The 13,206-nt window shown below is 49.1% G+C and overlaps 1 protein-coding gene across 1 annotated transcript in view; it reads left to right on the top strand.

The window, feature by feature from the left end:
- Positions 1-8,828, top strand: part of SLC43A3 (solute carrier family 43 member 3) — a 56,769-nt gene extending 47,941 nt beyond the window's left edge. The window contains exons 12-13 of the mRNA XM_015412086.1: positions 5,969-6,092; positions 8,405-8,828. Of these exons, the coding sequence (XP_015267572.1) occupies positions 5,969-6,092; positions 8,405-8,563 (283 nt within the window). The 3' untranslated portion in view covers positions 8,564-8,828. The remainder of the gene's footprint in view (positions 1-5,968; positions 6,093-8,404) is intronic.
- The last annotated feature ends 4,378 nt before the right edge of the window (positions 8,829-13,206 follow it).

The raw sequence follows: 13,206 nt of genomic DNA, 5'->3' as shown, positions 1-13,206 counted from the left end.
TGGCGGGGAGGTCGCGGCGGAGCGCTAAGACTTTATCCGCAAAATAGCTCGCAAAAGCCTCACAGCCAATGTCCAATTCCCTACCATTTTGTCTGCCCTGGGGCAGTGTTGTCAGTGACCGAATTGTCCTAAATAATTGGGCCGGGCGTGAGCTAGCGGACGCAACCCTGGCTGCGTAGAAGTCTCTCTTCGCAGCCTTGACTGCCATCTCATAGGCTTTCATAAACGTCCTATAAGATGCTCTTGTCGCCTCGTCGCGAGCTCGGCGCCACCGTCTCTCTAGCCGTCTGAGCTCCTGTTTCATAAGCCGCAGCCCCTGGGTATACCAGGGGGCCAGCCTAGAGCGAGGGCGCAGAGGGCACCGAGGAGCGATCACGTCGATGGCCACAGCGAATCGGCTATGCCAATCATCCACGAGCTCATCTAACGAACCGCCAGGGGGCATCGGATCCCGCAGAGCCATCTGAAGCCGCATAGGGTCCATCAGGCTCCGCGGGCGAGCTAAAATCTGCTCGCCGCCTAAACAGGGTCGGGGCGGGACATCAATGCGAGCCTTCAGGGCATAGTGGTCCGACCATGGTACCTCAATTGTGGTAATCGGGTCCACCATACTCCCTGCCGCGAAGACCAAATCGAGCGTGTGCCCGGCCTGATGCGTGGGGCCCGATATTAATTGGGAGAGTCCCAGCGACGCCATGGACGCCACCAGGTCCGTAGCCCGACTCGAGGCCGCGTCCTCGGCATGGACGTTGAAGTCACCCAAGACTAAAAGCCGAGGGTGCTCCAACGCCCAGCCTGCTACGGCCTCCAGTAGGGACGGCAGGCTACTGGCCGGTGCGTTAGGCGGTCGGTACACCAACCAGATCGCCAAACTCTCCTCAGCTTCCAGCACCAGGCCGACACACTCTATGCCCGAGATCTCCGCATCTATGTGAAGGCCCAATTTAGCACACAGGGTGAAATAGCGCACCGAGTTGGGGGTGCCTAAAATATGACGTAGAAAAGACATTTTGATTTTTTCGACATTTTAGTTGAAGCATTGGAACCACACAGGAATCCCATAAAGTAACTGTGGGAGAATGGTGGTATGGAAAATCCGTAAAGCATCCGGAACAAATTGATTACCTTTTTGGTAATTGTTATGTCCGCTGACCGCCACTAGGCGCCAGCGATGTACTGCCGAGCTTAACTTCCTAGGAACAATAGGGACTAGGCTCCTGGATTTTCCTTGGGGAACCAATAGGGACTTTGGCGGGAGGTTAAACCCACCAATAGGATCTAGGGGTGTTCCCAGGTACTGTATATAGTTGGCCACTCGGCCGGTGTTCTGTGTTCTACTTGTGTACCAGTAAACCATGCTGATCACTACCTCCGTCTCTGTGGTTTCTACACGCGTCTAGCCCACTACACAAAAGTAATGAAAGCGGGTTAATGCCGACTGCTTAGTCTTAGCCAAGAGAAGGGCTTGGTCGCGATGCATGGACCATTTTAAGTTGTAGTGAAAAAGAACGTCCAGATACCTGAAGGATTTAACTTGGGTGATGGTTCTGCCATTGATTTTCCAAGTATGCAGCTTCCATGATTTGGAGAACAGTAAAATTTGAGTCTTGTCATAATTGATGAGTAGGGAATTCTGGGCGCAATATGAGATAAAGACTGATAGTGAGCGCATGAATCCCACTTTAGTGAGGGATGAGACAGCGGCATCATCAGCACATCAGAGAACAGGTACCGGTTTCGAGTGTCGTTTGGGGGCCTATGGCCCTCAGTTTTAGATAAATAGGAGGGAAGGTCAGAAAGAAACCAGCTGAACAGGTTGTGCCCCCCCCCCGTGCTTCATTGTCTAGGATGCCGCCCTCCCCCTCCCCCTCCTGTCTTGGTCGCACACCTCCATGGGAAATATTGCAGCAGCCGCCGCCCAGCACACGCTGCCTTGCCTCTCCCCGGACCACGCTGCACTCCTCCTCCCCCCCTCCGGTGCTGCCCTGTTTACCCTGCAGTAGCCACACACACACACACACACACACACACAGAGCCGTCGCCTCTCCCCAGACCGCACTTCTTTGGCGCACTCTGCCTCGCCTCTCCCCTGCCCGGCCTTCTTAACTATTGTTAATAAAGGGTGTATAAGAGAACTTGCCACCGAAAGCATGGTGAGGGCATATATGACTTCTTTCCATTGCTGAAACTGTAGAAATTATATATGTGGTTTGAAAGCTCATGAAACCCTGACCAGGGTCAGCGAGATCGCAGAGGAAAGGAAACAGTGTCTGAGCCTCCACATTTTCCCAGCCACATATTCCTCAGACTGGGATATAGCCTTTTATTTTATTATTTTTGTGACATCAGAAGTGATGCCATGGTCCCCTGCCCCCCCCTTCCCGACTGACAGTTTTCTGGCTACCGGCCTGCCTGGTAACGGATGCCTCTCTTGCTGGCTGGGGAGCGCACTCAAGTAAATGCCCTCACAAAAGCGCCCTCACCATCAGCATTCTCAGACTCAGGCCCCTTGCCCTTCACTACCCAAAGGAGTCTCCGAGCGGCTCACAAACTCCTTTCCCTTCCCTTCCCCACAACAGACAGACACCCAGTGAGGCAGGCGGGGCTGAGAGAGGTCTTTTGAAAACTGCTCCTGAGAGAACAGCTCTGAGAGAACTTGTGACTGACCCAAGGTCACATCAGCAGCAGCATGCAGAGCAATAGGGTCTTGCCCTTGTGGCTGGTCTCCCCCTCCTCTGGGGGGAAGATGTACATGTCAGGGTGGACAGTCCCTCAGCTGTACATTATGTAAACAGGCAAGGTGGCCCCGTCTCCCTCTGATGCGGTGTCAGGAGGAAGCCTCTGTCATCACAGCCCATTTGCAAGGCAGACCACCAAGGGATTCATTCACTCATTCATTCATTCATATGGCAGGAAAGGGCAGTGGGTGGCAGATGCTTTAAGCCCTTCACCCCCAGACGACCATGAGTGTGGCCCGTGAACTCCAGGTGTCCCCTGTCCCTCCTCTCAGCATGGAGGACTCCTCCAGAGGACTCTGTTCACCGCCTCCCTCCGTGCCAAATGCAGGAAGTTCTGCCGATGGCCTGGGAGGGACCCATCATCCCTCGGGGATGCATTTCACATTTCCTGGCAGGTCAGCCTATTGAATGCCTTCCCTCGCCTCCCTCTGGCCATTCGAACTCTCGGCAAGCTGCCATGAGAAGCGATGTCTCCCACCCTCATTTCCCCTCATTGGCGGGGCTGGCTTGCCACTCTGACTTGCAGGGCTGGGAACAGAACTGACTCGTTTCTCCCCGTCCCAAAGCACGATCTACACACTGCCTGATTCATTCAACTTCTACCTTGACCTCCTCTTAGTGCAAAGGACTTTATTAGAGGATAGGGAGCCAGAAGGTCCCATCAACTTAAATGGGAAAGGTTTCTTGTCTAGTTTGTTGTAGAGAGGACAGATCTCATGGTTTGCTCCCTAACTAATTCCTCCGTTAAGGGTTACCAAAAATCTCTTTATGGCCTTTCAGGGACCCAAAGCAGGGTGTACTATTTCCCCCCAGACAATTTCACGTTGGATTATATCCTTCATGCAGGAGTGTTATGAGGAAGCAGGTGTCTTTCCAGATCACGGCCCGTTCTGCTAGATCCACTGGAGGCCTCTTCCTCAGCCTTCCGATCTGGAATCCCTCTCCATGACCTTTGCAGAGCGGCCATTTGGTCCACTCCCTCAACCTTGGTGAAATGTGGATGCCATCGATGTCCCTTCCAGAGGCGGCAGAGTGCTGCAGTGGACAGAGCTGTCTTGCACAGCCTTTTTCTGTAAGAGTTTCACTTCCCCTTCTGCTCTCTGTGTGGGCCTGCACAGAAGACATGACAATGAAAACACAGTTGCGCTTATCTATAGAACTATTGTTATCAAGTGTTCTTCTGTGCAGGCACATCTCCCTCCCTCATATCCTGATGTGAGCTTTTGGGTCTTCCTTTGGTTGCACTTTCTCCAGCCAGGAAGGAGGCTCTCCTCCCCCCCCCCTTTATAGGCACTTTGGGGGGCGCATGCCAAAGGGTGGGAGAGCACCTCACATAGCCAGGAGCTTTTAGAGCATCCTTAGCTGGCCTGTGCATGTGCAGTTCCCATGTGTGCGTGCATAGAAAAACACTCAGTGAGCATCATTTACTGGCAAGTGCAACCATGTTTTCTCAGAATTCAGCACAGTACAGGATTCAGAGGACACTTCCTGGCACAAATGTAACTTTCCATATTTCTTGACTCCTGCTAGACTGAAGACTTTTTTTGTTTTGTTTGGCGTTCCCTCAGTGATCCGTCCTTCCTGACCAATGTTTTAATTGTTCTAACGCCTTGTATTTTAGCTTTGGTTTTAATTGTTTTAATGATTTGGGGGGGTTGGAGGGGGGTTTAATGGTTTTGTTATATACTAGGAAAAAGGCCCGTTGTGGAAATAAATACAACGGCCTCTAGAAAGAGGCTCTGGGCGGGTGCCCCGGCCTTGGACACTCAGTGTCAATTTGCTGTGGCGACCTCAGCAGGGTATAATGACACTGAGTCCACCATTTTCTCCAGAGGAACTGATCTCTGCTACCTAAAGAACAGTTGTAATTTTGAGTGATCTCCAGCCCTCACCTGGAGATTGGCAACAATGGTTCCCCAGAAGGGAATAGTTGGTTTGGAGGGTGGAGTCTATGGCTTTGTACCTGTCCAAGGTCCCACGCCTCCTGAAACCTCACCCTCTCCAGGCTCCATTCCTCACATCTCCAGGAATTTCCCACCTGGAGTTGGCAATCCTATCTCCTTCCCAGCCAATCATCAACCTGCCTTTATTTCCCCCTCACTCTTCAGCTTTCCACCCCCCACACCCCTGCAGCCTCTCCCGTGCTCTGAAGCCCTGACTGCTACGTCACATTGGCTGTCATACGGGGGCCACCTCAGCAGCATAGAAGGATACAAAGCCTACCATTTTCTCCAGGGGAACTAATCTCTGCCATCTGGAAAGCAGTTGTAATTCTGAGTGATCTCCAGCCCTCACCTGGAGATTGGACACATTTTACCTCAGAACAGCAAAACTGTTTAGAATGCTAGAGGCAAAAGCCAATCAAGTCGCATATGCAAATGACCTCTGTGTTCCGAGGCAAAGGCGAATCAGGCCACATACGCAAATGACCTGTGCGTTCTGACTGGCTGTGGGGGGGAGAGGATCAGCAAAGTGTTTAGAATGTTGGAAGCAGGACTCAGGCAAAGCAGCCAGTGGATAGGGAGACCCTCTGAATGACAGATCAGAGCGCGAACTGATTTTGGAGCGTGTGGAATGTTCTAGAGAAGTGCCACCACCATTCGGCTTTTATTTATAAGGGAGATGTTTTAATTTGTTAGCTGCCTTAGTAGCCCTTGTGAAGGCAGAAAGGTGGGATATACATTTTGTAAAATAAAATAATAATGTACTCTTCTGGCACTAGCCTCTGTGGGAGACAGGATAATGCATTTTGTTCTTTTGGAGTTATCTTATGCTGACCGCACTGGGGAGAAGTGGCTGCTATACTCAGCCAAGCAAACTGTAGGAGGCAGATCTGAGGACCCCGTCTTCTATGAGTGCAAACTTTGCCCCCCTTGTTCTTTTGGTATATGAGGGGGTAGACCTTTCTTGTTTCATTTGCATTAAAATACAGCTTTTTCCTAAAACGATTTACTGAACTGACTCTGTTGAATGCTCCCAAGCCCTTGCCCTCTGTTGAGGTTGAAGTGGGGTTGCCATGAAATATCGATGCAGGTGCTGCACAGCAATGTTCTGCCCTGTCCCTTGGCCCTGCCAAGCATGCCGCATCCTCTCTCCTTTCCCCTGGTAGGCAGACAGGAAAAGAAGGCACAGAAGGCACAGAAGGTCAGGATGGGCAGGACAGTGGCAGGTGATTTAGAAGAGCCAGAGTTCACTTTCACCCCAAGGTTCTCTCTCTTTTTCCTTGGCAGCTTTCCTCTGGAACACTTTGGGAAGCTCTACGGACTTGTGATGGGGCTCTCAGCTGTGGTGGCCCTCCTGCAGTACCCGTCCTTCACCCTCATCAAGGGCCCTTTGGGGGGAGATCCCTTTTATGTGAGTGCCTCTTCCACTGCCGGGCACGGAGGAATGCTGTGCTCAGACTGACACCGTGTGAGGGGAGGGCTCTTGGGAGAGGCCGTGGACAGAAGGCTCCCTGTCTGTGGCCAAATCTGCATGTTCATTCTTAAAGCAGTCTTGACGCTGTCTTTATTTATACTGCTTGTTTCAAAGTGGTATCAAAAAATCTGCTATTTTTTCCTGCCTGCTGGCCGGGAATGTTGTCGTTTGTCGGCACCCATCAGCTTTACACAAGGCAATAAATTACTTAAGGCAACAAGCTATAAACTTCTCTTTACATTCAAAGAGAAGGATTTTCTCAGCTTTCAGTTTTGCCCAGCTTTTGGTTTAAACAAGAAAGCAAAAATAGCCAGAAAACGGTAAAGACTGTTGGGTGTTTAGTTTGCAGAATGTATGTCGGTAGAAGGGATCTTTCTCTAACTTTTCAGGCAATATAAAAATCACAAAACAAGACCAAACCGTTCACTCTTAGCTTGTAAAGCAAGGGGAAAGTGTCTTACATTCCTCTATGTGCCATCAGAAGGTAAACAGAGCAGATAAGCCTCCGATTAGCACTTGGGGGGGGGGGCTTAGAGTGCTTTTAAGCACATCCATTTGAGCCGGAGAGAAGCCACAGTCATGACAGAGACGAAACCATAAGGCAATAAAATAGTGCAGACGGCAGAGATTATAGCAGTGCAGTAGGAGAGTGAAACCTAAAGAGACGTGGACATCTTTTCAGGAGGCGGAGGGAGAGTGTAGCCGAAGCCGAGTGGGAGACGCCAGTGCAGACTCCCCACCCATGGGGCTTCCTCGCTCCCCCCTCCTCCTGCAGCCCCCCAAGTGCCCTCTGCAGTGCTGCTGGGGGGGGAGGAGAATATCCCAGGAGGAATCTTTAAGGGGAGGAGGGAGTCGAGAAAGGCATACACTTTGTGGGTGGAAATCCTCCTGCTGTGGAAGCAGTCTGGTGGCTCCAGGCCCATGTCTTGTGGAGCTCTGAGACTTGTGTGTAAATTATCCCACAGCCATGGATCCATTTTGACAGACTTTGTGATAGACAGGTGATGTGATCAGACGCCAAGGGAGACAGAACTCCCGTACCCTTCATGATAGACAATGGAAGCTTGGCATGGACATCCTTTCCGTCTTGTGCTCTGCATGCTGCACCTGCCACAATATGCCCTTTCACACCCAACCTATTAAGGAAAGACCTTCCCGCGTCACCCTGCCACACTCCATGCAGCACATCCCATTCCCACTGGCTCTGACTGGAACACGGCCAGAAGAACAGTGTCGCAGGGCCAGCATGAACTGTGCTGTTGGTGCTGCCTACATTGTCAGTGGAGGGTTCTCCTCTGCCATATCAATTTAACTTTTAGAATTTTGGAAACAGAGAAATTCCATGCAGGCACTCCCCATGGGCAATTTGCAGTCTTTCAAGTCTCACTTTTCTGCCTGTTAATGGATGTCAGTGGTGGTCAGCCGTGCAGGCAGACCCTGAGGGGATGGCCAGGATTAAATCTGGAAAGTACTTTACACATTGAAAGTAATATATAACCCATTACTAATGAGCCCCAGCTTTGCCCACTAGGCAAAGGAAGCTTCATACTTGAATCCGCTCCACTGAGTTAACCACTTTGTCAGCAAGTGGCCGTGCCAGAACCTCAGACGAAGCCACGGAGTTGCTGAGGTCAGTGACAGGAGCTAGAAGTTGGCATCTGAAATATAGCAGACAGAAGGCAAGGACTGCTTTGTCGAGCAGGGCAAAGGTAGGATCTGAGTGCTAGTGTGGAAGCTTTCCTATCGCAGAGGGCACGCTGTTTCCCTGCCCTGCTCCTTTCTGTGCCTGAAGGAGGCTCTAAGGCCCAAGACACATCAGCTGACCTCAACAGGGTCTGTCCTCCTCTCAGATCCTTACGTTTCTTTGGATAGCAACAGCCCATAGTGCCCTGTACAAGGGAAGGTAGTTAGAAGCTGCAGTCCTCGTATTAGTTCATTGTTGTGTATGTAATATAATGTATGGAAGTATTGAGCTTGAGTCTGACAAGGTATCGTAAACCGACCTATCAGAACAAAGGAAGTTCTGGAGGGAAGCAAAGTGATTGGTCTTTATGTGCAGTTTATGATTGGTTATTATCTGACATGTGGGCATGGCTTGCCAAGCCCAGACTGTTTAAAAAGGAGCCTGTTGCTCCATAGTTGTCTCGTTCTGGTTCTTCTGACTTCGTGTTCAATAAAGCTGTTATCACTGTTCACCTGCTGCCTCGAGTCTCGTATCTAACATTCATCATCTGCTTCTTTTCTTTCAGGTGAATATTGGCTTCATCGTGTTAATGCTTCTGGCTTTCGTCAGCCCTTTGGTGGTGTATTTGGAGTGCAAGCAGTGGCGGAAGCAACAAGCCACGCTGCACAATTCAGACTCCCCAGCCTTGACTGCAGGGAAGTCAGGTCTGGAATCTTCCATCTGAGCGCCTCAGAATAGAGACTTCAGGAAACTATTTGAACAAAAGGGAACTGAGAAGACCTGGAAGGGAATAGAAGAGCCAGGTGGGAGATCTCATCTCTCCAAGCCTTGCTCCCCACAACCCAGGCCACGACTGAAAGAAATGCACTTAAGCACACATAACTCCCTGTTGGACAAAAGCCCCAGTGGGTCAAAAACAGAATTCCTATTACTCCCACTTCATATAGCATTATTTTTCTAGAATTAAATCCATATTATATTCCCCCAGTGTGGGCTTTGAGCTATATTTTCATTACCTTAATTTTGCTCTTTTTTATTTTGTGAACTGTACAGAAATAGCAGAGCTAAAGCTAGTTCAGATTTTCCTATTAGAATTTTTAATGGGTCAGAAAAAAGCAACTTTCTTGAAATGAAGCTCTTAACATTTTCATGTCATAACATTTTTTAATTGTGGAAAACGTCTTACATTTGTTTTTTGTTTTTTATAAGATGTGTTAATTTTGGTTTCTAAAAGCCAAAGTGTGTAACAGAGCTTGAAGGGAAAACATTTGGAGTAATAAAAACGATATTTTGTAATAAAATTGTATTGTTGTTGTTGTTTTAATCCCTTTGGAAATAAATATTGGTTTTGCTAATAAGAATTACCACGACTAGAATCCAAAGCTTAGTTTAGCACCAGGGGTGTGTGGGTTTCAGTACAGTGCTTCTTCATGCATCTGCACATTGACTGGACTCAGGCCACCCAATGGTCCACTTGGATCCTAGTGACAGCGCACTGTGCTTACGAGGCGAAAGCTACAGAGGGTGAGCGTCTGTGTGATGGCCATGTGCACAGAGAACTTAATGGTGTGGATCCCACCCGTACATGGAAGGGGGTGGAATTACAACACTTGGGAGCAGGGGTCCTTTCGTAGAAAAAGAGGTGCAGGAGCTCATTAGCATAACTCATTTGCATATGCCACACCCCCTGACATCACTGGAAGTGTGTCAGAAGGCAACACCCATCACTCAGGCTCCACCCCAAAAACCTCCAGGTGTTTCCCAACTCAGAGCGGGTGAGCCAGCTTTACACTTTTTGACTAAAGACACTTCAGGTTTCCTTTGCTCTTACAGGGAAGCTACCCTACAGCCATGAAAATACAGATCAAGTTAGAATGCTTTTGCTTTTTCTGCAATAAATCAGGAAAACAATCAAAAGATTATTTTGTCAACAACATGCCTGGGACTTATTATTTTCTTATGCTTTCTTAAGCCCAAGTAATATATTTCAAAGGGCTTGAAATCCTTGAGCAACAATGGTTGGCTAGAGCACTGGTCTTGAGCTAATGAGTCAGAAACCCCTACAGCAGGATTCCCCAACCTTTTTGAGCCTTAATCAGGCACATACGATCAGGCAAAAGCGGACAGGCTCGGGGGAAAGGGGGGCATGTCCGCCGCAGTGGGCTGGCTGAAGAAGGGAGGGGGGCAGGGAGGCAGAAGATCAGAGAAGATCGGGCAGGGAACCCAGACATTTAGATCCCTCCCACTCCCCCGAGTTTCTCTGCAAAAGCGGATAGGCTCGGGGAAAGGGGGGGCATGTCCACCCGCCTCCCCTTCCCTCCTCCAGCCAGCCCGCCACTGGAGAAGGGGGGGGAGGGCAGGGAGGCAGAAATGCCAGCGTTCCCTGCCCGACCTTCTCCACGTGCCCTGTGGCTGCGAGGCACCTAGAGAAGATTGGGCAGGGAACCCAGACATTTAAATCCCCCCCCGAGTTTCTCCGCAAAAGCCACGAACAACAAACCTCATGCAGACACATGGATTAGCTAGAGTCAGTCTCTCCCCACCCCCTTCCAAAAAGCCCTAGAATACTAATCATGGCTGCCTCCCCACTGAGCCTTGGCTGCCAAAATGTAACGCTTGTTGTTTGGAACTTCCACACACTGTCTTGCAATTGTCCTGTTTCCAGGTTTCCCCAGTCCTCAGTACTTGCCCTACTGTACCTCACAGGAGTGCTGTGCGGATAAAATAGAGAAGAGGGGAGTGATGGAAGCAGCTTTGCTTCCCAGTTGAGGATAAAGGTGGTGGTTGTAGGGTATAAATGACGTGGATAAGTAAAACTATTCTTTGCCAAGCCTCCTTTCCTCCAGTATTCTTGGAAAGAATGTAGCCCAAGAACATTGGTGTGCCATCTGGAAGGAATGTGGTGCATTTTCCTGCCCTGCAATGGTCCAGTCCACATCAGCACCAGTTTAATGTGCTGTCAGCCCCTAGCCGCCTTCTGAACATTTGTTTTCCTCCCGTGCCACTGGAGTACTTTCTGTGTTTTTTAAAGAAAGCTAACACCAGCAATTGCACCGTACAGAAACGAGGTATGCCTCTGAGCTCACATACATTCTGGTTAAATGTTGATTAGAGGTGATGACTGAATGCTGCTTATAAAGCTATAATTTCATGTTCTCTTGCAGAGGGGGAACAAATCCCACTGACCATTGCGTGACTTATTAGGGCTTCTCAGTCTTCCATTTTTGCTTTTAAGCATTTTTGTTTTAATTTCATATTGTTATTGCCTAATCTGTTGTTCATTTTTATTTTCCATTGAATTCAAGAGGGGAAAAACCCTTCTTTCTTTCCATCCAATTTGGGTAAACTGTAATCTCTGGAAGTTCCACCCAGCAGAGCCTCCCTACCAAATTTCAGGTAGAGAGGAGAAAAGGGCATAGTTTTGTAGGCAATTAAAACTTTTGCTTTCAATACAGGCAAGGGAGGTGCTGACTCTGTAAGAAAAGCAAGCAGAGTTTTCTAGCAGGTTAGCAGGTTTATATTTGGCAACCTGCGAAAGCTGGCCCATTGTAAAGGTGAGAGAGGGCACCATTTGGCACTGGAGGAAAGGCAGGCAGCGGTAACAGGGAGGGCAGAGCAGGAATTAGGGTGCCCCGAGGAAGTGGACAGCAACAACAGCAACAACATGCAGAGAGGATCTAAAGGCAGCCTTAGGTAGTGGGCAGAGGCTTGTGTCTAACATTTCGAAAAGGCAGATAGCAGAACAAAGTAGGATCAGGGAGGCATTCAATACCTCACGAAAGCCAAGTAGAATGGCAGGGTGGGCACAGAGGCTTGTGCTGTTTGGACGGAGCTCAGTGGGAAACAAATGAATAAGAGTGCTTGCTGGAAATCACCTTTAAGTGTGCAGGCACAGTGATGTACTCACGTGTTAATAGGTGGATCTCCCATGCTGCACAAGATCTGAGCTGCACAGGAACCAATCATCTGTGTGCCTGATAAATAACCCCGCTAATGATGCAATCCTTAGCAGAGTTGCACCCTTATAAATCCATTGAAATCAATGGGTTTAGAAGGGTGTAACTCTGCCTAAGATTGTGCTGTAACTCAGCGGCAGAGGACAGAAATGAAAATCTTACACTATAGTTGATAACACAAAAGGGAGCCAGGGAAAATTTCACACTAGTTAAAAAGCAGTACTCTTACATACATCAGCAAAACCAGCAAATCAGTAATATTCTCACACAGCAGTCTTACAGTTTGCAAAGCACCAGAAAGAATCTGGAGATGATGCCCAATCTGAAAGAGAACTAGTTCATGCACAGACTTGCTATCAGTTTTGGCGGGTGTTTATGGGGGAATGCTGCTTAAGAAAGCCTCAGGTCAGTTATGACTGATGGCAACAGTGAAAAGAAAGTGCTATAAAGAATATGAATGGGCATTAAGAACCAGTTTGGTTTGCGAGGCAGTAGAATGGGACCCCTCCCAAGCAAGTTACAGACACCAAACTCACGGAGGATCTCCAACTGATTCTCTTCTACCTGCCCTCCAGGTTTGGTGGGGATTGGATTTACAGGTCTGAGTTATGCCCCCTCTCAAGAAGGTGCCCCCAGAACTTCCGGTTGATGGCAGCACGCTCACGGACTCACCTCCCGGACCTCCCAGGGGTGTCTCCGTGCTCTGGCAGATGAAGGGGGTGAGCAGGCTCGTAACCCCCCCCAAGGAGCCCGGGGAAGGGCACCTGGTCAAGGAGCTTTGAGGGGGTAGCCTCTTCTCTGGCCGAATGCCACGGAATCGAGGCTCCCCCTTGCTCCAGTGGTCCGTCCAGCCGAGAGACCTGATGGTACAAGTGAAGCAAGCCAGATCAAGTTCAGGAGATCAGGCACTTGAAATGATGAATGAAGAGGGGTCGGAAGACCAACTATGAACATGAGTCAAATGAGAACTGATTTTTAAACGAAAAGACACTCCTTACCCAAAGCAGTGAAACGGCAGAAGCAAGTGGTGGGAGGGACGCCTCCCATGTCCATAAATCGTTGAGCGAAAGGGGAGGGAATGGAAGAATAAACAAGAAATTGCCCAGAAGTACTCATTCATCGAGCTATACAGATAAGAGTATATTCGGAGACTTTAAAATTTATTGTGAAAGCAAACAAACGAGAAAAAGATGGCGGGGAAGAGGGACAGAGACAAAGAGAAACTTTTAAAAGAGAAACTAGAGTCCCCGAAGGTGCCGGAAACAACCAGTGAGATGATGAAGGCGATGACAGAGGTCATGCGCTCTCTGCTGGAACAGCTCAATGTCTTTAAAGAACAGATGTTTGTGGTAACAGCAAATATTACTGTACAACAAAAGCAGCTGCAAGTTGTGACAACAAGCATTACTGC

The sequence above is a fragment of the Gekko japonicus genome, unplaced genomic scaffold (assembly GCF_001447785.1).
Source record: "Gekko japonicus isolate JY-2015 unplaced genomic scaffold, Gekko_japonicus_V1.1 scaffold1475, whole genome shotgun sequence".
In the NCBI taxonomy this organism is placed as follows: domain Eukaryota; kingdom Metazoa; phylum Chordata; class Lepidosauria; order Squamata; family Gekkonidae; genus Gekko; species Gekko japonicus.
This window is presented reverse-complemented; position numbering and strand designations above follow the sequence as displayed.